This window comes from Rhipicephalus microplus, chromosome 5 (genome assembly GCF_043290135.1).
Source record: "Rhipicephalus microplus isolate Deutch F79 chromosome 5, USDA_Rmic, whole genome shotgun sequence".
Lineage (NCBI taxonomy): Eukaryota > Metazoa > Arthropoda > Arachnida > Ixodida > Ixodidae > Rhipicephalus > Rhipicephalus microplus.
The window spans coordinates 190,464,373-190,490,426 of record NC_134704.1 but is presented as its reverse complement, the minus strand read 5'-3'; the positions used below and the strand labels follow the sequence as shown (position 1 = coordinate 190,490,426).

The following is a 26,054-nucleotide window of genomic DNA, read 5'->3' as shown; positions in this document are numbered from 1 at the left end:
AGCCGCCACAGCCGGGATTAAATCCCTCGACCTGCGGGTCAGCAGCCGAGTATCTTAGCCACTAGACCACCGCGGCGGGGCTATGACAAAAAGGAAAAAAAGCACACCAAAGCGTCTCTACGGTCGCATTTTATATCCTCCATCTTTCCCAGATTGCCACCAAAGGAAAACAATTGAGTTCAGGGCCCTCCAAAAAGATCGTCCCCTTCTACCTCCCCTCCCCCGAAAAAGCATAGTCGCACACCGTCTTCCTTGGGGACCCAGGAAAGTGTGACAGGCACGCACCGTTCGTAGCAGAGAGGGGGGTACACACAATACGCAAGAAGACAGCATGGCACAACTGGCGTGGTGCGATGACCTGAAATCACCACGCGCAGAGTCGACCCATCCGGTTGGCAAGGCCAAATGTTGACTCATCAAGGAGGCATCGCTGCCGGGCAAGCAGTGGGGCTAAGGAAATGAAGACTTGGAAGAGCCCCTGGAATGTAAGAAACGACCCTAAAGTTGGTTCTGCAGCACACAGCTTGTTGTCATGTGCATTCCGATGACTCCAACAACACAGAGCGACTACTGTTTTTAGGCAGCCCAGACAGCAAAACAACTCTTTTTAGGTAATCTGTTGGTCATGCGGGGCCAAAGGGTTTGAAGCGAGCCGACAGACCTAATGAATTTGCGGTGCTCTCACTGATTCTGGACACTTCAGGAAGCGCTGCAAAGCCAAAACCCTTCCACGCGTCGGAGCGGTTCCAAGACACGGAGGCTGATCCCAACAGGGGATACAATAGGTACGAAGTGCTTCAAGGTTTGTTAAAAGGCGTAATGGTTACAGTGCTTACATTTGAAAACTTAGCGGTGTGCATGAAGTCAGAGGTGCACTCAGGAATGAATGTAAATCAAAAGAGTGTGGAACGCTTCGTGCTGGGCGCTCACGAGAAGGAGACCAATGAAGCCGTAAAAGGGGATATGGGATGGACAGGCTCAGAAAAATGAAGAAGAGTAGGTGGACAGGGAAAGTTTCCAGGTATTTGTATAGGGAGAGCGTTGACACAAACAGGAGAAAATAGCTATGAGGCTCACTAGTAAATATATGGCTTGCATTGTAGGTGACATAGCAACAAGGAGCATTAGGCGAAAAGTGAGTGATGCGAAGATATTTTTTTGGATGAGATCTATTGAAAAGAAGCAAGCTCTCAGCAACTACTGGAAGGTCAAGAACAATATAAGGTGGAAAAGTTTTATGATAATTGCAGGGGAAGCGCTTTATGCTCGAAGCGAGGTCGAGTTGCCTCAGAGCGCGTAGTCATATAGTGAGCTTCAATAAGAATGTAAGGTGGTTTATTTAGTGAGCCTAACGAATAGGCGCATGGAATAGCCACAGGACGAGGAAGATCTTGGTTCTTGAGCGTCAATCTCGTGGTGACTTCCTCTCGTTATGATTATTGTTGCTCCCTGTTGCTATTTGCATCGGTTCATTCAAGAAAGATGAAGCCATACTTGGTATCTAACAGGTGGGAACAAGTTAGTCGAAGTACGGCTTCAAGCGGTCTACGTGAACAATACCGTGTTCACGCCGACGATCGTCACCGAATGGCGTAAGCGATTCAAAGGCATTATTGACAGGTGATCTGCCTTCTACCACGTGGTATGGACATGGACCAGGGTAATTTGAGAGTAGCTTGGTAAACAAACCAGGTGCACAGGCTGGCCTATACAGCCATACAAAGGTTCCATGGGCAAAGTTCGTGGGAGGAAGGTGTTCTTCATTGCGGGCCTCTGCCTGGCGTTGCTAGTCGGCCGTAGTAAACTGCTTCACTAGGTCACCAGATTCTTCAGCGTGACGGGCGGCTTCGTGCACGGTCATGCACTTAGATGAATCTGGTGCGTATGGAAGCAAAGTGTCGATTCTGAGAGATAGTTGGCGACCACGTACAGAATGAAGAATGTGGAAAAGCCGGTCATGGCTTCGGTAGTGGTGTTGTACGCGTAGTTTGCAGATGGAACGACCAGGTCGCCGTTTTTTTGCTCAGATGCAATATGCGTTGGGAGCATGTCACCTAGGGTTCGAATAAACCACTCAGTCAAGCCATTCACCTGACGTGGCAAGCAGTACTTATTTGGTGTAGAATATGACACTGGTGGAGAAGTGCCTGAATTACATCAGATAGAAATACACGAGCCCGGTCACTGAGGAGTTCGTGAGGAGGGCCATGACGTAGCACTAAATGCTGGGGGATGAAAGCTTCGACGTCCTGAGTGGTCATTGTAGGAAGAGCAGGGATTTCGGTGTACCGTGTCCGGTGATGCACAGCAACGTTATCCCACCGGGTACCTGCCGAGGTCAATAGCAATGGGCCAAAAGGTGAATTTCGACGCTATTGAATGGGTGGTCGGGGAAAGCAAACACCTGTAGTGGAGCTGCTCTGGGATGCGATTGCTTTTTTTTGGCACTTACACCTTCGGCAGCCTTGAATAAACTGTTGAATAAAGGTAAACATTCCGTGCCAGTACGATTTTCTCCATAACCGTTCGTAGGTCTTGAAGAGTCGGTTGGGCGCATTGCAGCTAAAAGTGAAATGATGCGCAGATTGTAGAGCGCAGCTTTCGGGGAATGAGGAGCAGCCACTTGCTGCTGTCTGGTAAGTAACTGCGCTGGTACAAGAGGCCACCTCGAATGATGGTGAATTGCGAAGTCTGGCGTCAAATTCATCGAGTGGTCGGAAGTGTCGGTGCCACAGATAATACGTACAGAAGAGGAGCTATCCGTGGATTATCGCGCTGTGTCTAGGAAAATGTGTCGATGTTAAGAACTGACAACGCGTGTTTTATGGATGATATGAAGGCCGCCGCAGTGGTAGTGGTGATCACAACAGCGCATCAGCATCGGCATGTTGGCGGTCAAAATGGTATCCGACGCGGCCGCCATATTTTTGAAGGCGGAGAGCCCATCAAGGAAAATGACCTGATGAATTCCTCAGCGACAACCAACATATTGCATGATGGTCTGTAACTACAGCGAACTTACGGGCAGAACTTAACAAGCGCTCAAAGTATGGCCCCACGCTCTTTTTCGGTAACACCGTAGTTCAACACAGCCTTGTAAAGCGTTCAGCTGGCGTAGGCGAAGACATACTCAGGGGACCCGGCCTTTCGTTTAGCGAGAACTGCCCCGAAACCGACACCACTGGCGTCTGTATGAATATCAGTTGCAGCCGCGGGATCGTAGTGGCGCAATATAGGCGGTGATCAAGAGACGGCGAAGAGCGGTGAATGCATGATCACACTCGAAAGATCATGACAAAACGTCGTTTGCGCAGCTTAAAAGTTCGGTGACCGGCGAAAATATGGAGGCGAAGTTGCGCACAAACTGACCAAAATAGGAGCAAAATCCTATGAAGCTGTGCAGCTCTTTTACAGTCGTCAGTTTGGGAAATTCAACTATAACGCCCAGTTTAGCCGGGTCGGGAAGAACGTCGTCCTTGGATACAATGTGACTGAGAATAGTGAGCTGTCGCGCAGTGAAGTAACATTTCTTGAGATTCATTGTGAGCTGAGCAATCTTAAGACACGCGAGGACATGTTTTAGGCGTACGAGGTGTGTTACAAAATAGGGTGCGAATACGCCAATATAGTCGAGATAGCAGAGGCTTATGTTCCATGTCAAAGCCCGCGGAACCGAGAACATCATGCACTCGAATGAGGCAAGCGCATTGCAGAGGCCTAAAGGCATGACATTGAACTCGTATAGCCCGTCGGGTGTGACGAAGTCTGTTTTTAAAAGTACGATCGGCATCTGCTAAGGGCACCTGCCAGTACTTCAAACGCAAATCTAACGACGAGAAAAACTCGGCGCCTTGTAACCGTCAAGGGTGTCATCAATCCTGGGCGAAGAGTATAAGTATTTTTGTGTTATCTTAATTACGGGACTGTAATCCGCTCAGAAGCGCATCGAACCATTCTTTCATAACAAGAATGACAGTTGATTGCCATGGCCCTGGTGAAGAACACATAATGTCGCACTTGAGCATATTTTCAACCTGTTTGGTGATAACCTGACATTTGGCGGTGGAAACATGGTATAATTGCAGTCGTGCCGGTGCTTTAGAACCGGAGTTGGTGTAGTGAAAAAGCGGAATTCGTCCGTGGGTAGGTTGAGCGGCATCAAAGGATTTGCTCAACTGGTAGAGCAGATAGAGAAGCTCAGAGTGCTCAGATCACAATAGTCCATCGGCGATCTATGAATTGAAAACCTCAGAAGGTGGTACATCAGAAGGGTTGATGGCAGTGATGGCGTCATAGTCGTCGGCAGAATCTGGCGGCATGGCGAAAATTTGTCCTTTGTTTTTTCGCATGCACGTTTCTAAGAGATTCGCCTTGAAATTGCTCAAAGGGCTACGTAAGGGGATTGATGAGGCAGAGAGCACTGTTTCCTTCAGAAATGAGGATTCCTAAATAAAACAGTGCTTTTCGACTAAGGAAGAGGCTTGATGGTTCAAATAATTCAGCTTCGTCTCTAATGCCATCACAGGACACAGAGAACTACACAGCTGCTGTCGGAAGAATTTCAGTGCCTTATTTGACAATAAGTTTGTACACGGTGGGCTGAGCATGGTTGGCGAGTTGGTCGAAAAACGTGAAAAGTTCAAGCTTGAATCTTGCACAATCAGTAACGGCGTAGTTTTAAAATGAAAAACCCCACCCAGGTACAATTTCGTGTGAACATGATAAAACGATAACTAACTCGACAGTGTAGTGTTCATTCGCAGTTATCAGTCTGGCATTACAGGCTGCTAAAGGCCAATCAAGTTTGCCATTGGCTGTACGCGATGACATCATATTAGGCGGTGTAGTCACTTTTTGAAGCTTTAGGCAAAGTTTGGCACCTATAACAGAAATGGCAGCACAACTATCAACAAAAGCATATGCACGAGTACGTTCTACAGAAACTTCTGGAGTATTTGACTGTGAAGTTCGAGGGGTTAAGCATTTCGACAGTGCATTTCTCGCCTCTTGAACTGTGGCAGCTGGTTTCCCTTGTTTTCATGGGCTGGCCGACAGCGCATGAACAAGGAGCGACGACCGGGTGAAGGTGAACGACCGGACGCAGTTAGCAGATAGTCCCGTGAAAACGCGCTTGACTGAGGGTTCACAGTATGAGAACGAGTTGGAGGAAGATCCGTGTAGCTGTTCTGTTTGGTATACAAAGAAAGTGCCTAACAGCGCAAAAGACAGAAGGAGATGGAAGAGACGAGAACAGATCGCTGAAATAACAACCAAAGTTTATCGCAATCCAACTGCAATGTATAGGAAAACAGAATCTGTGCATAACCACGTAACATCAGCAAAATCGAATATACATGTGCCGAACAAACAGGCTGTTTGCATTGACAACATAAAATCTGAACTAAAGTCTGTTACCTGTGGCGTTCCACAGGGCAGTATATTAGGACCATTGCTTTTTAATATGTATCTTAACGACATTTGCAATATCAACACCACTGCTAAATTTATCATCTATGCTGATGATACTAGCATCTTTTTTTCTGGAAATAATCTTGATATCCTTGTTCGGGATTGCAATGATACCATGAGTGAGCTACAAAAATGGTCAGAATCCAAGTGCATGCGTATCAATGAGAAGAAAACACAAGCTGTCGTATTCCGCCCTAAAAATAAACCAGTTCCTTTTTCCTTCGGCATTAAACTGAACTCACGATGTATAGATGTGGTTGAACAATTTAAGTGCCTCGGAGTGGTTTTTTCCTCCTCTATGTCTTGGGAACAGCATGTGGATCACATTTCAACGAAACTGGCTCAAATAACTGGGATTGTAGGCAGGCTCAAATACGTTCTCCCAAAACCAATAAAACTACTATTGTACAATTCCCTTTTTTACTCTTATTTAAACTATTGCCACTTAGTCTGGGGCACGACTACTCCTGGCTGTCTTCAGCGTATCTACATTCTGCAAAAGAGATTCCTTCGTCATGTTCATAATGTACCTTGGCACTCGCCCAGTGCAGATCTCTTTTTGCAAAGTAATGTAATAAAGATCGAGAACTTGTACAAATTCCGTTTGAGTGTCAGGTTTCAACTCGAAACTCTAAAAAATATAAACCATCTACGATACCTTGCCGATTTGCATGCACGAAAAATGACATTTATGACAAGGCATGGAGAGTCTTGGGTTGTGCCGACACCCAGAATAAACTTAGGTCGACAACGCCTGCAATTTACTCTTCCTTCCCTTCTAAATTCATATTTACATAGTGGTTTTGATCTCTTCAGTTCGTCAAAGAATACTTTGCGTGCCATGTACGTTAATATGTAAGCTTAGTTTTTTTTTTTTTTTTCTATTTTATAATATCTTTTAGAGTCTCTTTTGTATTTGTCGATTATTGTTTATTTGCCATTACACTATGTTAATACTGTTGTTTAATGAACATTGCTGTGAAGCTGCTGCTAAGCAAAAGGGTGTCGCGGCTTTGTCAAGCTGTCTCTGACAGCTTTTTCTGCGCCTCCACTGTCTGTACCCCTACAAGGCAGAAATAAAGAATTTGAATTTGAATTTGAATTTGAACGGCCTACCTCATCAAGAGCCAGTCATATCAGGGACCCTAGGTAAAAAAATTCACCGCCGTGAAGAAAAATCAAAGGTACGCTAACACAGGAAGCACCAAACTGTTGAATGTGGAGGGCTTCACTAATCTCGCGTTCGCGCTGATTTTTATATCACCCAATAATCACACATCTGTCAAAAATTGGCTCGCAGCCACACTTCTTACAACGGTTCGCCAAGTGGCAGCGAACGGATCCTTCTAGAGAGTAAGCGTGCTCCCTTAAGCGATCATTAATGCATCGGCCTGTTTGGCCAATGTAACAGAGCCTGATTGTAAACAATAATGCCACGTTCCATTTCCCAAGTTTTTTGTTATCATCCCAAAACACCACACGAGTCTCAGCGCAAACCGCGCCTGCAACTTTTCAACGCGTTATGGATACAGTACTGGCAGGATTGAAGTGACAGACTTGCCATGTGTACTTGGACGACGTCGTCGTGTTTTCCTCGAGTTTCGACGAGCATCTTCGGCGCCTTGAAGCTGTACTTCAAGCCATCAAGACGTCCGGACTCACACTGAAGCCAGAAAAGTGCAGATGGGGAGCTCTTGTTTCTGGGGCACGTTATCAGCAAGTCTGGAGTTCGTCCCGAATCACGGAAAACAGCCGCCATCGCTGACTTCCCGCCGCCCACTGACAAGAAGGCGGTGCGCCGACTTCTGGGCCTGTGCGCCTATTATAGGTTGTTCGTGAAAAACTTCGCCCGCATCGCCGATCCTCTCACTAATCTTACCAAGGCCGACGTGGAGTTCAAGTGGGAAATGCCACAGGAACACGCTTGCCAGGAGCTTAAACATCGCCTCCAGCCGTCTCCGCGTCATGCCCATTTCGACGACTTCGCCGAGACAGAAATACATACTGACCCAAGCAGCGTAGGTCTTGGTGCGGTTCTTGTGCAGAGGGCTGACGGACTTGAAAGGGTATTAGTTACACCAGCCGATCGCTATCCAAAGCAGAAGCAAATTATTCCACAACAGAAAAGGAGTGCCTCGCCATCATCTTGGCAACGTCGAAACTTCGCCCCTACCTCTACGGCAGGCCCTTCAAAGTTGTGAGCGACCACCACGCCTTGTGTTGGCTAGCCACCTTGAAGGACCCTTCAGGTCACCTCGCACGATGGAGCCTGAGACTTCAAGAATATGACATTACTGTCATTTACAAGTCCGGCAAATAACACTCCTACGCCGACTGTCTCTCTCGTGCGCCTGTCAACCAACCGCTACCCGACGACCCGGATGACGACCACTTCTTGGGAACGATAACTACCGACGACTTCAATGAACGACAGCGGGCCGACCCGGAACTTGAGGCCCTAATAGAACACCTCGAAGGCAGGACCGGCGAAGTCCCAAAGGTATTCAAGCGCGCACTTTCGTCGTTCTTTTTACGAAACGGTCTTCTACAAAAGAAAAACTTTTCATCGCTTCTAGCTAAGTACCTCCTTGTGGTGCCTTTTTCAGCTCTGCGACCAGAACTCCTGCAGCCCGTGCACGACGATCCGATGGCAGGGCACCTCGGTGTTTCTCGCACGCTCGCGAGGATACAAGAAAGGTACTTGTGGCCACGTCTTACCACCGACGTCACTCGTTATGTGAGGACATGCCGAGACTGTCAGTGGCGCAACACACCACCGACAAGCCCAGCGGGACTTTTGCAGCCAATTGATCCACCTTGCCGACCTTTCCAGCAGATTGGTATGGACCTACTGGGGCCGTTCCCGACGTCGGCTTTCGGAAACAACTGGATCGTGGTAGCTACCGACTACCTCACCCGCTACGCCGAGACAAAAGCCCTGCCGAAAGGCAGTGCATCCGAGGTAGCTAAGTTTTTCGTCGAAAATATCGTCCTACGTCAAGGCGTCCCAGAGGTCCTTATCACCGACAGAGGAACGGCATTCACTGCCGACTTAACTCAAGCGATCTTGGCATACAGCCAAACAAACCACCGCCAGACGACAGCGTACCACCCACAGACCAACGGCCCCACCGAGCGGCTTAACAAGACGATCGCCGACATGCTGTCAATTACGTCGATATCGAACACAAGACGTGGGACGCCATTCTTCCGTATGTGGCCTTCGCATACAACATGGCGGTGCAGGAGACGACGCAGATATCTCCGTACGAATGGGTCTACGGAAGGAGCCCGGCAACTACGCTCGATGCCATGTTACCCAACGTCACCGACGAAGAAAACCTTGATGTGAGCGAGTACCTTCAACGCGCCGAAGAAACCCGACAACTTGCGTGTCTCCGTATCAAGAATCAACAGATGACCGACAGCCACCGTTACAACCTTCGACGACGCTTCGTAAAATACCAGCCCGGTGAACGCGTTTGGGTGTGGACACCGATACGCCGACGTTGACTAAGTGAAAAGCTTCTGCGATGGTACTTCGGACCGTACAGGGTGGTTCGACGTCTCGGCCCACTTTATTACGAGGTTGTCCCCGACGGCATCATGAACTCTCAACGACGCCGATCGCGACCTGAAGTCGTCCATGTCGCGCGGCTCAAGCCGTTTCATGCGCGTTAACAAACTGAGTGTTTTTTTGTATTATTGTTGTATCGTAATTTGTTCATTGTACTTTCTTGCATTATTATTGTACCTTCATCTTTAGTTAAAGCATCGGGACGAAGCCTTTTTTCAGAGGGGGGCAATGCCACGTTTCATTTCCCAAGTTTTTTGTTATCGTCCCAAAACACCACACAGTTCTCAGCGCAAACCGCGCCCGCAGTTTTCGAGAAGGTTCCGGACTGTAGTAGATCATTTCGATAAAATCACGCCCACAGTGCGAACGGTACAGATTTTTCTGGAACCTACGCCACCGCCAGCGATAACGCTAGAACATTCGACGGCAAGAGTATAAATGCCGATGCGCTTCGCCGCTTGTCAGTTGTTCATCGAAGGCCGACGCTCCATTCGCCGCTACCAGTCCAAGACTGCTATCTGTGCAAGACTGCTGCTGTAATTGGACTTTCTGTTTACCGGGCACAGGTTCGCCCAAATAAACAGTTAAATCCCAACACGAAGTCTCCTGTCTTCGGCCACGTCACGACCCCGTGACAATATCTTGTATACAATTGCTAAAACACATTAAAAATAGTGCGTAGCGTGTTTCTTAGCGCATGCTTCTTTCTTAAGTCCTTCAATATTAACTCTGCGACATAGCCCGGCGAGTTTGCCGCGTGCGCAGAACACAACTCGTACACCTATTTTGCCAGCAACCTTCTTTAGTCTATGGGAAACCTCGCGTGCGTAGGGAATAACAGCCGTGCTGGCATGTGGTTTGTTGAGTATGCTGTTGCTTTGTTCATTATCAGGCACTCTTAGTGACGTAAGAAGAGTGTCAGTGATGGAAGTTAGCTGGGGATTAGGAAAACCTGCTTGGTGAAGGCGATGAACTTGGTTACAAAAACTACATTGCACCTGGTGCTGACAAGAGCGAACGATGACACGTGGCGGATGACGCTTTGGTGGTGTTCCGAAGTCGGGTAGCGAACATTGAGCAGTTTGATCCTGTCATTTAGGAAAGTACTTTGGTCTGATATACATTCATTCCACGATGAAAAGTTCATCTGGTGAAAGCGACACGGTGCATATGTCCGTGCGTCATATCTTTTACTATGCGAATTCAAAAGTTGATCAATCTCTTGAAGCCATATTGAATTGCACGGTGCGTGACCTACAGGCCATGAGCATTGTGGCATTGCCCTATGCTTCGTGTTATCGCCCTACAGCGTGTCGTTGAGGCGGTGCAGATTGTACATGCACCAACGACGTTTCACCGCCGACTACTTGGAGTGTGATAGCACCGGCTTCTTTGATAAAACTGCTGCAGTAAGCGCTGCAGCAAGGCAACGATGTCTAAGGGCGAATGTGGTGCCTTGGTGGTGGGAAACTGAGGCCAGCAGGACCTGGAACGCCGGTGCGTGTTCGCTGTTCGAGCTACGAACCTCTGCGTGCAGGGTTGCTGAAATGCGGTGTGCCTGAGCCCTTGAGTTGGCCTCACGGGCACACACAGTGCTGTTTTCACAAATGAAGATCTTTGAAAACGCAAATATCAAAGAGCAGTGCTTAGTGTGGGCTTGATGATGTCATATTTGTGCGCGATTAAGAAAACGCCGTGTTAAATTAACAAACGCCGTGTTGGTGAGCGTCATGGTTGGGTCTCATCGGTGAGGCAGGCTAACGCGCTCGTACATGCGGAGCCAGTAGTCGACGTCAAGGCCAGGCTGGGCGGAGAACGTACCGGGATCACGGAGGTGGGACATCGCAAGGTACGTAGTAGCTGGCGCTCCAGGTGATGGCGGTGAGGGGGGGGGTTATCATTAGAAGCCATGGCCGGAGGCTGGACGGTGCGGCCACTGCGAAGCTTCGTGGTGAGGACGGGGAACGTTCCACCTCCACCAAATATGTCACGGAAGAGAGACGCCGTATCGACGAGGCTGTGGATGAAATATATTTCAAACGAGGAGCAGCAGCGGGGTGACCGGTAGACTAGACACCGAGCGAAGACCACCCTTCGTCTTCTCGTAAAATACACACGCGCGTCGCCTCCTAGAATCTCAATTTGCATGCATGTAGTTATATGTTACAACCTTTAGTTACCACAAATAAATCATTATACTTGGTGGTAGTCGTCGCGATGGAGACGTGTCACTACGTTTTGACGCGGCTGTGTCCACGTCAAACGGTGCTACAGTTGTGAAACGCCTTTAGAAACTACACAAGCTTTTATATATCGCTGCACAAAAAGATATACTTCTATGAAGACACGTTTCACTTTCGTGTTTCACTGATACCTAAGACGGAACCATCAGCTACGTTTTCGTTTTTGTCTAGTAAGCTCGACTTACTGCGTAAGCTGAAGAAAAAAACGAGAAGGGATAGAGGAAAGAGCTCAGACCACCAAGACTTTGCCACTTCAAGATGTGCATATATAGACATGCCACACTGCGCCATCACTATGCGCGCAAAACAAGGATTCCTTTAGAAAGTTGCCATCGGCAAAACTAAGAAAAAAACAATACAAAAACAATACTTCATTTGTACCAAACGTCACAATGTGAACCTAGGCAATCACAAGGGGCAAAATTATAATAAATAAAGCCATTCTTGGCGAACTTCGGTGACTAAGCGTATCTATCTATCTATCTATCTATCTATCTATCTATCTATCTATCTATCTATCTATCTATCTATCTATCTATCTATCTATCTATCTATCTATCTATCTATGTAAGCCGCCTACCACTTGTGGCTCTCCTGCCCGCTTCGGTAATGATATCGATACCAAGTTTAGTTTTGCATAACATGACTGTATGACGAGCATAAGTGACTGGTCATAACATCATAACCATGACACTTATGTCGCGAATGTCAAGATTTATATTTCATGGTCTTGCCGCTCTAGTGTCGGTTTCATTCACATGACGTGTTGCAAGACTTGTATGGTATGACTTGACTGCGTGGAAAATGCAAGTGACATACCTTAACAAAAATCAAGACATGCGTGTGATGAAACAACATAACTACATGCCACACTCCTGATGCGCTCGTGGCCGTTTCGCTAGCTTCACATATACCAAATTTGGTATCACGTGATGTTAATAGACAGCGAAGGTGTGTGACTGATGCAAACATAATAACCACTAGATCCGTGTAATGTATCAACAAGATAACATGCTACGCTCATGATGCACTCGCGGCTGTTTTGCTAGCTTCACTTGTGTCTTTGTGTTTATCTGTGGAGCCAGAGCGCCCTTTTTTGCCTAAACATCCGTCACCCAGTCATGACCTACATTGTCCAACTCGATCACGTATCGGTGCTCCTCAGCTAAGATAAATATTCAACTAAGTTTTTAGTGAAAAATTGAACTAGGATAAGATAAACATTATGGACAATGTGCCCAAAGGGAACCCTGATGAGATGCGAAGCAGCAGTGGTGTGCACGGCGCGACGTGGTTAAGACGGGCGGCAATGCGGGCCCCAGAAAAACAGCTTAGTTCGGGAAGTTCTGGTGAGCGAGACAGGTCACGGTAACCGTGTGTGACGCTCATCGGGACCCCGAAGTGGCACCAAACTTGCGTAGAATCACTTCGGTCGCCGCTTCCTGCTACTTGTCGTTGCGGACGGAATCGACACTGGAGAGGCGGTTGTCGAACCACAGAAAGTCGCACGCACAACTGCGACCTGAACAAACCTATGTTGGAGGAACTCTTGGTGATAGCGGGACTCGGCCACGGCTTCGCTGACGGCACCACGGACTGTCGCCACGCGCCGATGCAATCGGCGATGAGGCGGCGAGACGCCCCTGGATCAGCCAGCGGAGAACAGCGCTTGCAGGCGCGCGCTTCGGCGAAGGGCGCACGGCGCTTTTGAGGTGTTGCCGACCACGGCGACGTCGAGCATTTGCCGGCGTAGGCCTTCCGCTGTCGCCACTTTCACTTGGCTTTCTTAGCTCGAGTCTCGTTCATGTTCCTCACCCACTGAGGACGCTTGCGCTGGGTTTCCTGGACTCGCACCGCGTCGGTGCTGCAGGCGCGACACCGCAATTCGAGAACATGATCGGCTGCGCTAGCGCTTGTGACGCCAGCAACGACGGGGTTATGACATATTCACACTTGGCCTTAAAGAGAGCGAAACCGGCGAAACTTTCCGGAAAATGGCTTGTTTCGCCGCCCAAGCGGCCGGACAACTACGCTTCGCGGCCGGCGTGCATGAATCGCTCTGTGACCAATTTTCACGCCACGCGAAACAGGGTCCGGTTTCCGCTTCACAGCCTTGGCTGCGCTTAATCAAGCCACGTGACCTAGCCAGCTGGCCGTAGACTCAACATGGTGAATCGGTGGGTCACATCGGCTCAAATTGCAAACTACCCGTGCATCACGACGAAGCTTGATGTCCTCAACGAGGACGCATTGACGAAGAGCCTGACTTGGATTACGTTCGCCGAGAACTCAGGAAGTAGGCGGTGCAGCGGCAACGAGTCGGCATGCACCAACGTTTCTCGCGTTTGTGTACAGCCAGCAGAATGCGCCGCCGCCGCTGCCGGTGCGTTCGCTCGTGTCGTTTTTGCTGCCTTACTTCCCGAAACAACGTTTGAAAAGGTGCGAGATGTTTTATTTCACTACTTTGCGTCAATAACTAAAATTCGGTATGAACTTTAGTTCTCATAAAGCAGGCAAAATCGAATTAATTTCCAAGGTATCGACAGCAACGGTGACGAGATGGGGCAGAACTAATGTGAACATCTTCGAGCGCGCGGTCGGCGTTTTCCGGTCACTCTGGCGTTTTTGTTTTTCTTTAACTCTCAAGTGTGAACGTGCTATTAGGCTATACCACTTCGGCGCATGTTTCGGCGGGTCAATCACCTTCACTTTCCTGCGTCCGCTACTTCGCAGATAAACGAGCCGAAAGAGTGTTCACTTGATGTGCGCTGGAACGTTGCAAGAGGTGGAGAGGGTGAAGTGAGAGAAATGTGACACGCGGTGAGCACTCGGCAGGTGAGGGAGAAAATGAGGTCACCGTGCACTGCGAGGGTAGCTGTGGCCTACTTGGCACCGCCCCAGCAGATGCGGAGAAGGGAGGGTGGTGCGGTGTGTTGGCACGGAGACGCGGATAGACAGCATTATACAAGCTAGTTAAAGAGCTGCTTCGCAACTAAAAAGTCGATTATTTTTACACTTATTACTTACCGGGTTGATTTTGTGGCCACGAAAATGTTAGAAGTGTTTATAGCGAACACTTGTACGGCTTATTCCTTTCGATAAGTCTCCCACACTGTCCTTACTATAATCGACTTTGGCACATTACTGTTCAATGCTTTTCCTAACACTGTTTATAAGCTATGTTTTTACTTTATACAAATTAGTCATTATTATTATTATTATTATTGCTATTATTTATTAATTTCATTGATATTCAGTCTACTAGGGTTGTTCAGTTTATTATGTACAGGAGGTCGCAATACAGTTCGTAACTACGGGACCTTCTTTTGTATATAATAATAATGTATTCTCTCATTTGCTTGATATAAAAAATGAATTACATTCCGCATCTGCAAAATAAAAGCAATGTTTTATATCTTTCAGCTCCTCAGGGCAGATCCTTCCGGAGACATCGAAGTTCTGGTAAGATATTGCAAAAACGCCAGAAGCAACTATTTGCATTGATGCTAGTGATGCAGCACAATAACCAAGATGTCACAGCACACTTGCTTTCCCTGAAATGTTCATCTTATTCCCGTAACACTGCCTACAGGGACACGAGCACCGACTCCCCACGAGTTCGCAAAAGAATCGAGATGTGGGCATACATAAGCAAAGACGTGAACAGCGCATCTAGTAGTGTGGATATAAGGTAGCTTCGAAATTGATTTGTCGTGAAAGTCTTGCGGTTATTTATTGTAACCATCCGTAAGTGCAGCTAGCTGTTAAGAAACTTCTCTGACAAGATGCGTCGAGTGAACCGTAGCACTAATGAACCAACGCGAATATAAAAGTTCACGTGTCGAAGGTCATAGTGGCTACGGCTCCGGTAATCACTGGAGGTGCTATTGTGTGCTGTCGCGACCAATTGCGTCATTAGGGCATTCAGTGCAGAAGCTTTCGCTATGATGGAGGAGAACGAGACAATGGCAGAGACACTCTGTCTTCTTCCTCAAACTTGTCCGTAGACCAGGTCACGTGATTTGGCATGCGTGGATTAGCAGCCCTAATTACGGACTTCATTTCTGTGTAGACATTAACACATTGAAGCATGAACCATTCAAATATACACTTCCTTATGTTGTGTACAAGAATGACATTCTTTTCTATACTTACCTCGATGCCAATAGTTCGTTGACAATTTGAAGTCCCTTCGTTTGAAGCGCTACCTGCGCCGCCGTGTAATACTTTTTAAAGCAAAACATATTCAAAAGACATCTGTCTGGCTGGGTAAAAATTCATGCAAATGAAATAAATTCCCCAGCCACCATTATTGCAGTGTTTTTGATGGTAAACTTGAAAACTATAAACTCACCTGATGTCAGCATGCGCCCGTGACTCAGTGTTTCAAAGTGACCAGGTAGTGGGGAGGTTCCTATTTGAAATACTGGTTTATGCTGACAAAAAAAGAGCAGCCCGCATTATTCTGGCGCGACCGATCGCAGGCAACAATGGAATAAGATAGCAAAGCGTCTGAAGTATGGAGGTCCAAAGCTATAACGTATTTCAAGCATATACGTTAGCTTGCGGTTCAGTCCTTCCGCGAGACCACAATTACGCCAGTGGTAGGCATTGGTGATTTCGTGCCAATTAGAGCATGATCACGTAATATCTCTGAACACTATGAATGGAAAGGGTTGTCCTCCGTTCATCAGTAAATGGCTGGCGTACAGCACCGAGCTTCAACATAACACAATAAGAACGCAGTCGGAGACATCTGTTAAGCATATCGAATGAACACATTATAGTTACTGCGTTGTGAAGGCGGTTGTGACCTGCACGCGTAGGCGCATATACATCGTTGAAAACAGAGTGCGCGCTTAGTGGCTGGTTAGGAAAAGTTGAACAGTTGGACACATCAGGGATCGGACGCGCGAGATTCAAGGGCAAGCAAAGCAACTAAGTCGTTTTTCCTGCCGTTGTTGTGATAGATCCCAAGTTTTGGCGCCGCTTGGATGCATGGACTAGTTTAGGATAGATTTACCCCGGTTTGTTTTGGCTCTGCAGCACTTCCTGATGTGTCCAGAGTTAGCGACGACAGAGCAGTTATACTGCAAATTCTGCACGGCCATCGGCTCGTCTCTATCGAAACCCTTTTGACACGCACGACCAACAGATTACCTAGAAGAGGCTGTTTGCTCTCTAGAATACCTTAAAAAGTGGTCCCCTCTGCGTTGCTTGGGTCGTCAGAATAGGCCAAACAATGAGCCGAGTGCCCGTGAGCCATCTTCAGCGACGTTTCTCACGTTCAACAGTGTCCTTCAAGTCTTAGTTTTCTGCACACCGTGGCCTGCACGGCAAGGCTGCCTCCTAAATTAGTCCTTTCTGCGTGTGAGACTTCCCTTCTTCGCACTGCGAGAGTTGTGTTTTTTATTGTGTGCGTTTCTCCGTCGTAGTGCAACGAACTGGGCGCGCCTGTTCCCTCTTTCCTGGGTTGAGAAGGAGGCCGTTTTTATTTTTTGCTCTTCGTGGGCGCAAATGAAGATGACAATTTCACCGGACTGTCCAGGGCTCAGTTGCTTTCCCTGCAGGGAATCGTGGGAAGACAAGGCTACAAAATTGCGAGCACAAGACATCGCTTGATGCTTTGTCTTTTCATGTTCTAGCAACACAGCCTAAAATTGGTAAATAAAGGTTCCAGTTTTCAGTTCCGACCGTTTTCAGGTCTGACTTTTCTGCTTGTCTTCGCCCTGACACTTGGATGGGTGCGGTCGCAAACAAATTCCCCCAGTCGCACCAGTGGATGGCAGTGGTGGGATGACCTGCGCATCAATTCGACTCCGGCTTTGTGAATGCACGGCCTTTTTTCCTTGAGAGCTGCCACGCTTAGTGCAGTTCTTCCTGTTAACAAGGATGTTGGAAGCCCGTTCGCCAGAACATTGCTTCAGCAGTTTCCTTAAGAAACTTGTCGGCAAAATAGTGGGATCTATGGGTTTGAGAGGAGATCTGCACGGATTTGTCCTAGAGGCGATGTGCGGTGAATGTGAGATTCATTTTGGAAAATGCATAGAGCATATATTAAAAATTTGTAGAACATATTTACACACGCGAACCACCACATAAAAGAAATGACGAACACAGTCAAATAGCGATTATCCTGTCCACTACGCACGAAAGTCAAAAGATACCCATACGGTTCATAGTCGACGAAGAAGTAGCTGACGATATCACCGAGTCGAAGTCATCGAGTGTAGATGACGTAGCTCGGTGAGCGACATGGTCACGTAGAGGTGCGGCCATCTATCCCGGAGTTCCGGCCCACGGTAACTGCTCCGTGAAGACGTACTCGGTCCCGCGGGGTGGTGGGCGAACCCTCAGTGCTACAGTGAGTAGAAAGCTGTAAGGCTTGTCCCGGCCTCGTGCCTGCTCCCTGGCCCGTTCTTCCTCTCGTGGTTGAACAAGCGCGAGTGCTTCGATTACGCAGAGGCACCAGGAAGTAGGCCTGCTGGTTCTCCCGTGGACCGGACGCGCAGCGAAGGAGACATCCTTAGAACCTTGCGATGCCTGCACACAGCTCTCGCACTGCCATGCTTTCTTGAGTAACGCGCGCAACAGATCGCCGTCCTCTTCGCCACCACACGGCACATACACATTTCGCGCCTGCACGGCGCGCGAATTCAAAACGTCGCACAGATCATCACCGAGTCACCACTTTACGGCGCACTGTTGTTCTGGCACAACCAAACCCGCGCACGCACATATCATCACAAACCTACCCTTCTGTGCTTCAGGAATAGCAGAGGCAGAGCTCGAGAGCCATGGGCCATGAAAGCGCGAATGCGTCCCGCTTCTTGCAGGCACACCACCAAAAAGCACTCACTTAAATTGTACTGAAACGAAGAGGAGTCGGAATCAAAAAGTATTGCAAATCAGGGAGTCAGCCTCCACGGCGCGGAATAGGGTGCCTCCTAGCCAGCGTTGAATGAACTAGCCTTGACTTAGAGGGGCTCTAGCGCTGAGTAGCGCTGAGACTACCGATGCGCATTCAGTCTGCGCTCATCTAAGTCATGATGCAGTGGTCTTCTTTTTTGCGTACGTCACCACAGTATATTTGGTATTGTATGTCAGTCATCCAGTCTGTCTGTATGTCTCTCTGTCGCACAAAATTATTCAGCCATCCAGCCGAAGTTTTCTCAACGCCCAGTCATATCGATCTTGTGGATGTGTTTATAGTTGTCAACATTTCGATCAAAAATTAGGTATGACCATAACGAAGGCGCAGCACCAATACCTAAGTATTAGGTGGTGTGTTTGTTTATAGCAAATGCATAGATAAATATTTCTAAGAACCCTGGTGTTTCTGACACGGCGCTGACGATGCGACGATATGTATGGAAAAGCAGGTGGTCCCTGCGCTTCACAAAAGCGATACGGTGCAGCCACCTACCTGTGCCTCTGCACTCTACACAAGCTTCTGCTTCCCATATTAGTGGCAGATGGCACCCACTTCTGACGCAGCCAAATGCAAAGGGTAGACACAGTATGCATTGTGTGCGGAGAGGAGGAAACTGCCGAACACTTGATAATGTTCTGTAAAGAGCTTCACCCTGTAGTTCAGGATGATGGCGCAGAGTTTTTCTAAGCACTAGGGTTTAGGTACAGGGAGGAAAAAATAGACTTTAAGCGGGTAAAATTACTAGAAGGAGGTTATCTGATTGGTGACTAAAGTCAAGGCACGAGTGAAAATTGAAACCTTGGCTGCAATGTACTACTCCTCAACCTCAAATTTAAAGGAAAAAATTAATCTAGTTTTTGGTTCACTATGTACTACGGCTTGGTGGCAATAGCCACCAAGCTGTCTTAAGGGTACAGCCATATCAATCTATCCATTCATCCAGCCTTCAGACAAAATGCTATCGACTATCAATATCACTTTCAGCGAAGTACGCAGATAAGCAGCCATTTTTTAAAGACGATAGTCTTTCTTGGGAAACTTAGGCGGGAAAATTTTGGTCTGTCCATCTGGCTGTACATTTGTCTGCTTGTCCGCTCTTAAGAATACCCCAACGGCACAAAACGGTACCCCAAATGGCTAACCCTGTCCGCAGCGCCCCCCAATATTGCTCAAGATTAAGCGTTCACACTTCGTAAGATTGTCAATTAAAAAGCAATTATTGCTCATATTTCACTGCACATTTTTAAAATGGTGACACCACCTTATATCAACAAAATCAGTGTAAAATAAATAAAACCAAAAAATATGATGCGTGTGTTTAAGTGTGGCGGCGGCGCTGTGGTTAAATCGGAGTGGAAAGGGAGGCCCTGGGTTGAAAACCCGGGTCATCGTAACTATGGAAACTTTTTTAGTTGTTTATTTGTCATCTTCGTTTTATTGAGGTTTTTATTCTTCACAGACATACGTCAATGAAGTCTTCGGGAACCCCGGCGTAAATGTTAGGTGATAATGTTACGAATGTGCGTTAGGCATTTAGAGTATGCGATATGCTCACAATCCAAGCGCTGTTGTCTCTTGGTGCTTGGAGGCGCAGTGCCATACTGTGCACGGCTCACAAGCAGTTGCGAAGGATTCATCATAAGTTACACTAGAAACAGAGCACATTTGTTGTTTGTTCTGTTGTTTGTGAGCTCAATACAGATACTGAAATCGAGCCTTTTCCAACGCATGATTTCCTTGTGGAATCGTCATCTACCCCTCAGTCACTCCTACATTATAAGATGCTCACCAAGGTGATGTGTTATGAGGTTGGTCAACAGCACTAAGCTCAATCAACGAGTACAACTAAATTAGCGTGTACTGATCACAATCTTCACGATAATAGGTCACGAGGTGCTGTCCCAAAGGAAGCCTAGACGTTAACTCTCGTTCTAGAAGAGTTTCTTAGATTGGCGATGAACCTACGGAATCGCTCTTGTGGAAGCGTCATCCCAATACTCCATTTCTAGACACCTGTGAGTTGTTACAAATTTGAGTGTCTTAGTGGCAATCGGGTTTTTGAATGCAATGGAATGATTTTCCTTCTACTGCGTCATTCTCAAGCAAGAGAACTGGTGTGTATCGTCACCGAGATGACCACGCAACAAGACCAGTACCCAACTTCCTACTGCACACACCTGATCTACTCTGACGTGGTTTATGATCCAAAGCACCGCAAGTTCTTGGCCACTAAGAACGGTAAGTGTACTCTTCTTCAATATGTTATGGCTACCGTTGTTTCCACTGCGGTTATGTTTGGCTAAAAAAAGATTTGCACTTAGTTGTGTATCTGCACATTCATTGCATTCCATTTATTTCATTTCGCAGAGTAGAGGGAATCAGCAAAAAAGGTTAAGGGTGTTATACTATGGAAGTCTAAAGCTGTGATGTGTTAGCATCATGCTGTGGTATATTCTGAGCAAATAACAAAATGAAAATACTGTGCATGTACAATATTTAGGAGGTGCAAAAAACTATGCATTTGCAAAACACCCTACATGAAGGCGAGTTCATTTTTGACATCGCTATCTATCTATCTATCTATCTATCTATCTATCTATCTATCTATCTATCTATCTATCTATCTATCTATCTATCTATCTATCTATCTATCTATCTATCTATCTATCTATCTATCTATCTATCTATCTATCTATCTATCTATCTATCTATCTATCTATCTATCTATCTATCTATCTATCTATCTATCTATCTATCTATCTATCTTATCCGCGATGACGCTTGTTCGGAGACGCATCCAGCGGCTCTACATGCTTCCCGAGTCTGTAGGGCTCTAAGGTCAGATTTGACCGGTGATGTTTGGTGCACAACTTGAGAGAGACCGTAGTGCTTCGAAGAAAGACATGGAATTCATAGCAACACCAATAGGCACCACCCACTTAGGAGGGAGAGCTGCGTTGCACACACTGCCCCGTCTCAAAGTTCTGCACATTCGAAAGTAGACGCGTGCGCGCGTCTTTCATATATCCCAGCCACGATTCGCCGACCAATGCAGCGCGCAAAGCGTGCGTCGCGTTCCATTTTTCATCGACGCTGTCTGAAGGTTGCTTTTTTATACGCTAGGCTATGTATTCTGGCGCTGCAGTGAGACTTGAAAACTCGACTGAACAATGCCTATGAGTCAGGACAAAGCACGTAGGCGAGGCGTTGGCGTGAGTGATGCATCATGGCGTTGTTTTTGGCACGTCTAGTCTTCTGACGTTAAAGGGGTTATGAAACGGTCGCTTTTCAACGACAATGCGACACCATCGGCAGCCACACGCGCTGACTATATCATCAGCCCGAGTGGATAAGCGTAGACGCTTTGCCTGTTGAAGATCGTGAAACTATATATGCCACATCGAGTGCGCGGAAGAGGCGCTCATCGGCGTCTGCCATACACCATCCACGTCCCACAAGAACGCTGCTTAATATAAAGTCAGAATTCATGGTAGTGCTATTGCGTATGGAAAAGACGCTGATGGGTGTCTCGGTTGCACGCGCTCGCAAGTACCGAAGAGTTCCGCGTCCTTCGATAGGCAAAGCATTATTTAGGATGACGTCGCCTAGTTAGTGCGTGTGGACGCTTGTGCCTTCGCATATCGCTTTAGAGCGAGCGTTTTATGACCCCTTTAACGCACAAGCAAACTTGCGACATTCTTCAGCATGTGCAGCTGTGAGACAGTTGTTGACTTTGAATGGCCGAGCTGATTAGAAAACGCTGTGCCTAATATTAATGACAGTTCGCATCCATAAAGAAGAAAGAAAGGCAAAAATCCAGTAGTGATCTGCGTTGCATTGTTATAGGCATACGTGACAAAAGGCAATATGCTCTGCTGATTGGAGTGATAGGGTGAAGCGTACATGGCCAGCACATCGCCAGGTGTACCATTAAAGGTTTTGTCATTCCATTACTTTGCGTGTGATAGGCCCTGGTAGTGCAATGTATGCGGTGACACTCGCTGTACAACGCTTCGATAGCTTGGTGCCGATAATTGAGGGGCAAAAGACAATTATTCAAATAGGAACTGAAGAAGAAAAAAAACAGCGCCATTCTCTTCCCGTCCCACGATATGTTTTTGCCACTAAGTCATCGGCTTCATGTAAGCACGAACTCTCCGAAAAACAGGTCCTTTCGGAATCTCCTAATAGCTTTGGAGAGATACGCGCGGCCGCAGTCACTTACTAATTCCTGAGGCGCTCCATACCTTAAATCATGGTTTTGCAGTGTAAAACTTGCGACACCTTTTGCAGCAGCAGAAGGTAACGCAGATGTTTCAGCGTACCGCCTAAGGTAGTGGGTAGCGACAATGACGCAGCGGTCGCTACTGGACGTATTGGGAAGCAGACCTTATATGTAATTTGTGACGCCATTAAAAGATCGGGTCGGACATTGTAATGGGTGCGAGGTTCCTGTGGTATTTTGAGCGGGTATCTCACATCGCTGGCACGTAAGGCAAGACTAACAGCGAAAAAACTAGTACATAATTCGCCAGTTGTAGAGCAGTTGCGAGCGAGTGTATGTTTTTAACACGCCGGCGTGGCTACACAACAGGTCACCAAGAAACGTGGCGCAGATGTCGGAACGGAGATGACGGGGAACGATGAGCAATTATTTACGAGGGATCAAGATTCTAAGGCGAAAATCACCTAAGGCGAAAACCCTTTCTTGTCAGATAGCCCTCAATGTACATGCCAATGGCTGCTAATGGGGAATGAGAGACAGGAGAATTTGGGTTTTAGTTAATGCGCTCGCTGCGAATTTTTTATTGTTCAACAACGCACAGGAGAAATCTCCCACCGGCACCACTTTGCAGGTCAAAGCGTAAGACATGTTACGCACTACTACGAGGGACGAACGGGTGCCGCTTTAAGAAGCTTCGCCCCCTAAAAACTAATGGAGGCTACCACAGAGTACTAGGAACAGCGCGCAGTGGCCCCGCTGCTGTGGTCTAGTGGCTAAGGTACTCGGCTGCTGACCCGCAGGTCGCGGGATCAAATCCCGGCTGCGGCGGCTGCATTCCCGATGGACGCGGAAATGTTGTAGGCCCGTGTGCTCAGATTTGGGCGCACGTTAAAGAACCACAGGTGATAAAATTTTCAGGAGCCCACCACTACGGCGTCTCTCATAATCATATGATGGTTTCGGGACGTTAAACTCTACATATCAATCGATCAATCAATCAATCAATCAGCAGCGTGCAATTGGTTTACTTCGCGTAACGCCGTTCATCTTCTTTTCAAATTTTGCTGCATAATAACAATGACCACCATGTAACAGTAGCAGAGGGCCAAAATGACAAAGCGATCAAGCAAAAAAAAGGCCACAGCTTTGCCGCAAAAGGCGAAGCAATGATCGCGATAGCAACGAATTGGGAGCTGACGCACACAATTGGAAGCAAATCGTAACGTGGCCCGCGTTCTTTACGCATAAATGGCGCACGAAACATGATCACAGGTAAAAATGAACGCGAATAAGCTTCTCAGTTGTTACATTTAGCTGTGTCTGAAAAAGCGCGTTCTTTTCGCAAATGAAGGCTGTGAACGATTGCGCTGACCTTTGTGCGCCAAGTAACCACAAGAGAATCACTCCGGCAAAATCCAAAGGCTAGCCAGGGCGTACGATCCTCTCCACTGAAAGATAAGGATGCGCGATCGAGCGTACACCCGTTTATTCTCTACGCGGGTCAATGTATGCGTGAGAGATGAGAGCCGCCGCGCGCTCACTACGCCATCTTGCTAATATTGTTGAAAGTACGATAGGTCCCCCCCCCCCCCCGTGAGATAACCACCAACAGTGGTAAGTGGAAGATGTGAATAGCTTGCCGTTTGAATGTTCAAGGAGGTAGCGCTCGGTGGCTCATTCAATAAAAAAAAAATTGGCGGATCCCACGTACAGTAGGATTAGAATATATGCGAAGCACTAATGAGGAAGGTTGATAGGCCACTTTCAAATCACCACGACGTTACTAGTTGGAGGTGAATTATGCCGTACATGACTTCCGTGTCATGATTATCATGTTTAGATGTGTCGTTTACCTTCGTCATCTATTCCCGACCTATGATGCCAAATTTAGTATATGCGGAGCTAGCGAAGCGACCGGGAGCACGCCATGAGCGTGGTATGTTGTCATGTTCTTACATGACACGCGTCTTAGGATTATCATGTTTTCACCAGTAATATACCTTCGTCATTCATTGACGTCATGTAACACCAAGTTTAGTATAAGTGGAGCTAGCGAAACGGTGTCGAGTACATTATGAAGGGCCCAATATATTCCAACGTATCATTGACAGCGACGCTACTTTAGCAAAACACGAGCTCTCTACAGTCTGACGCCCAGCGCGACTGGCGTAACCAGTGTCCGTCGGTGCGGCCCGACGGCAACCAGCGCGAAATGCGACATGCTGCATTTGGCGGCAATGCGTTACTACACCAGCACTGCCTCTGCCTCTTTTCGAGAAGAAGGGACGCCGGACGCTCTGAAACGTGCATGCGTCGAAGCAACGCAGCACGCGCCTGTGAGTATATGGCAGGACCGGTGGTTGGCGTCGCATCACCGGCGTGATGCGACAAATAAAAAAGGCCAGCCAGCATGCGCACTACGTCACGTCTAAATGGATTGGCGCCTTGACTGTGGCATCTAGTCATGTTCTCACGAGACACGCATCTCATAATTATTATCTTTGCACCAGTCACATACCTTCGTCAACTATTGACGTCACGTAATACCAAGTTTGGCACGTGTGAAGCTAGCGAAACAGCCGCGAGCGTACCATGAGTGTGGCATGTAGTCATGTTGTTACATGACACGCATGTCGTGAGTATCACGTTTAGATGTGTCATTTACCTATGTCGTCCGTTCGCGTCTCGTAATACCGAATTTGGTATATGTGAAGCTATAGCGAAACGGCCGTGAATGCATCATGAGGGTAGCATGTAGTGATGTTACATGACACGCATCTCAAGCTTATCTTGTTTGCACCAGTCAGATACCTTCGTCATCCATTCACGCACGGTAATACCAAATTTGGTATATGTGCCGCTAGCGAAATGGCCGAGAGCTCATCATGACCGTGACATGTAGTCATGTTGTTACATGACACGCATGTCATGATTTTTATGTTAGGGTCGGTCACTTGTGTTCGCCATGCAATCATGTAAGACCATACAAGTTTGCAACATGTCATGTGAACGAAACCACCGCAAGAGCAGCAAGACCATAAAGTGTGAATCATGACTTTCATGGCATAGATGCCATGATTTTCATGTTTTGACTAGTCAGATATGCTCGTCATAAAGTTATGTTATACCATACCAAGTTTGTTATCGACACCGTTATCCAAATGGCCAGGAGGGCTAAAAGTCGTAGGCGGCTACATAGATAGATAGATAGATAGATAGATAGATAGATAGATAGATAGATAGATAGATAGATAGATAGATAGATAGATAGATAGATACGCTACATGTCGCCAAAAAACTGTTCGGTGGCTCGTCGCATTCACGATGCGGAGGTCCCACGATCAATACCGCGCACCGGAGTTTTTTTCTTTTTTGTTGTTGATTTTTTATTTCTTGCATTATCGTATATATAGATACTTATACATATACGGCGCATGCCGCTGACGCCGCCAGCGAAATACAGCCGAGAATGCCTATATAGCTGCTTTTGCATTAAAACCAATTTCAATGTAATTTAAGACGATTGACCATGCAGGCTGTGCTATCTACTGCGGAATAGTTAAGTGAACTACACACCAGCCTATTACGTTGCAACCGCGCACTGAC

The 26,054-nt window shown here is 47.3% G+C and overlaps 1 protein-coding gene across 1 annotated transcript in view; it reads left to right on the top strand.

Annotated features, from left to right (window-relative positions):
- LOC142818071 (uncharacterized) overlaps window positions 1–26,054 on the top strand; it is a 294,427-nt gene that overhangs the window by 110,009 nt on the left and 158,364 nt on the right. The window contains exons 4-5 of the mRNA XM_075896326.1: window positions 14,713–14,751; window positions 20,327–20,461. Of these exons, the coding sequence (XP_075752441.1) occupies window positions 20,356–20,461 (106 nt within the window). The 5' untranslated portion in view covers window positions 14,713–14,751; window positions 20,327–20,355. The remainder of the gene's footprint in view (window positions 1–14,712; window positions 14,752–20,326; window positions 20,462–26,054) is intronic.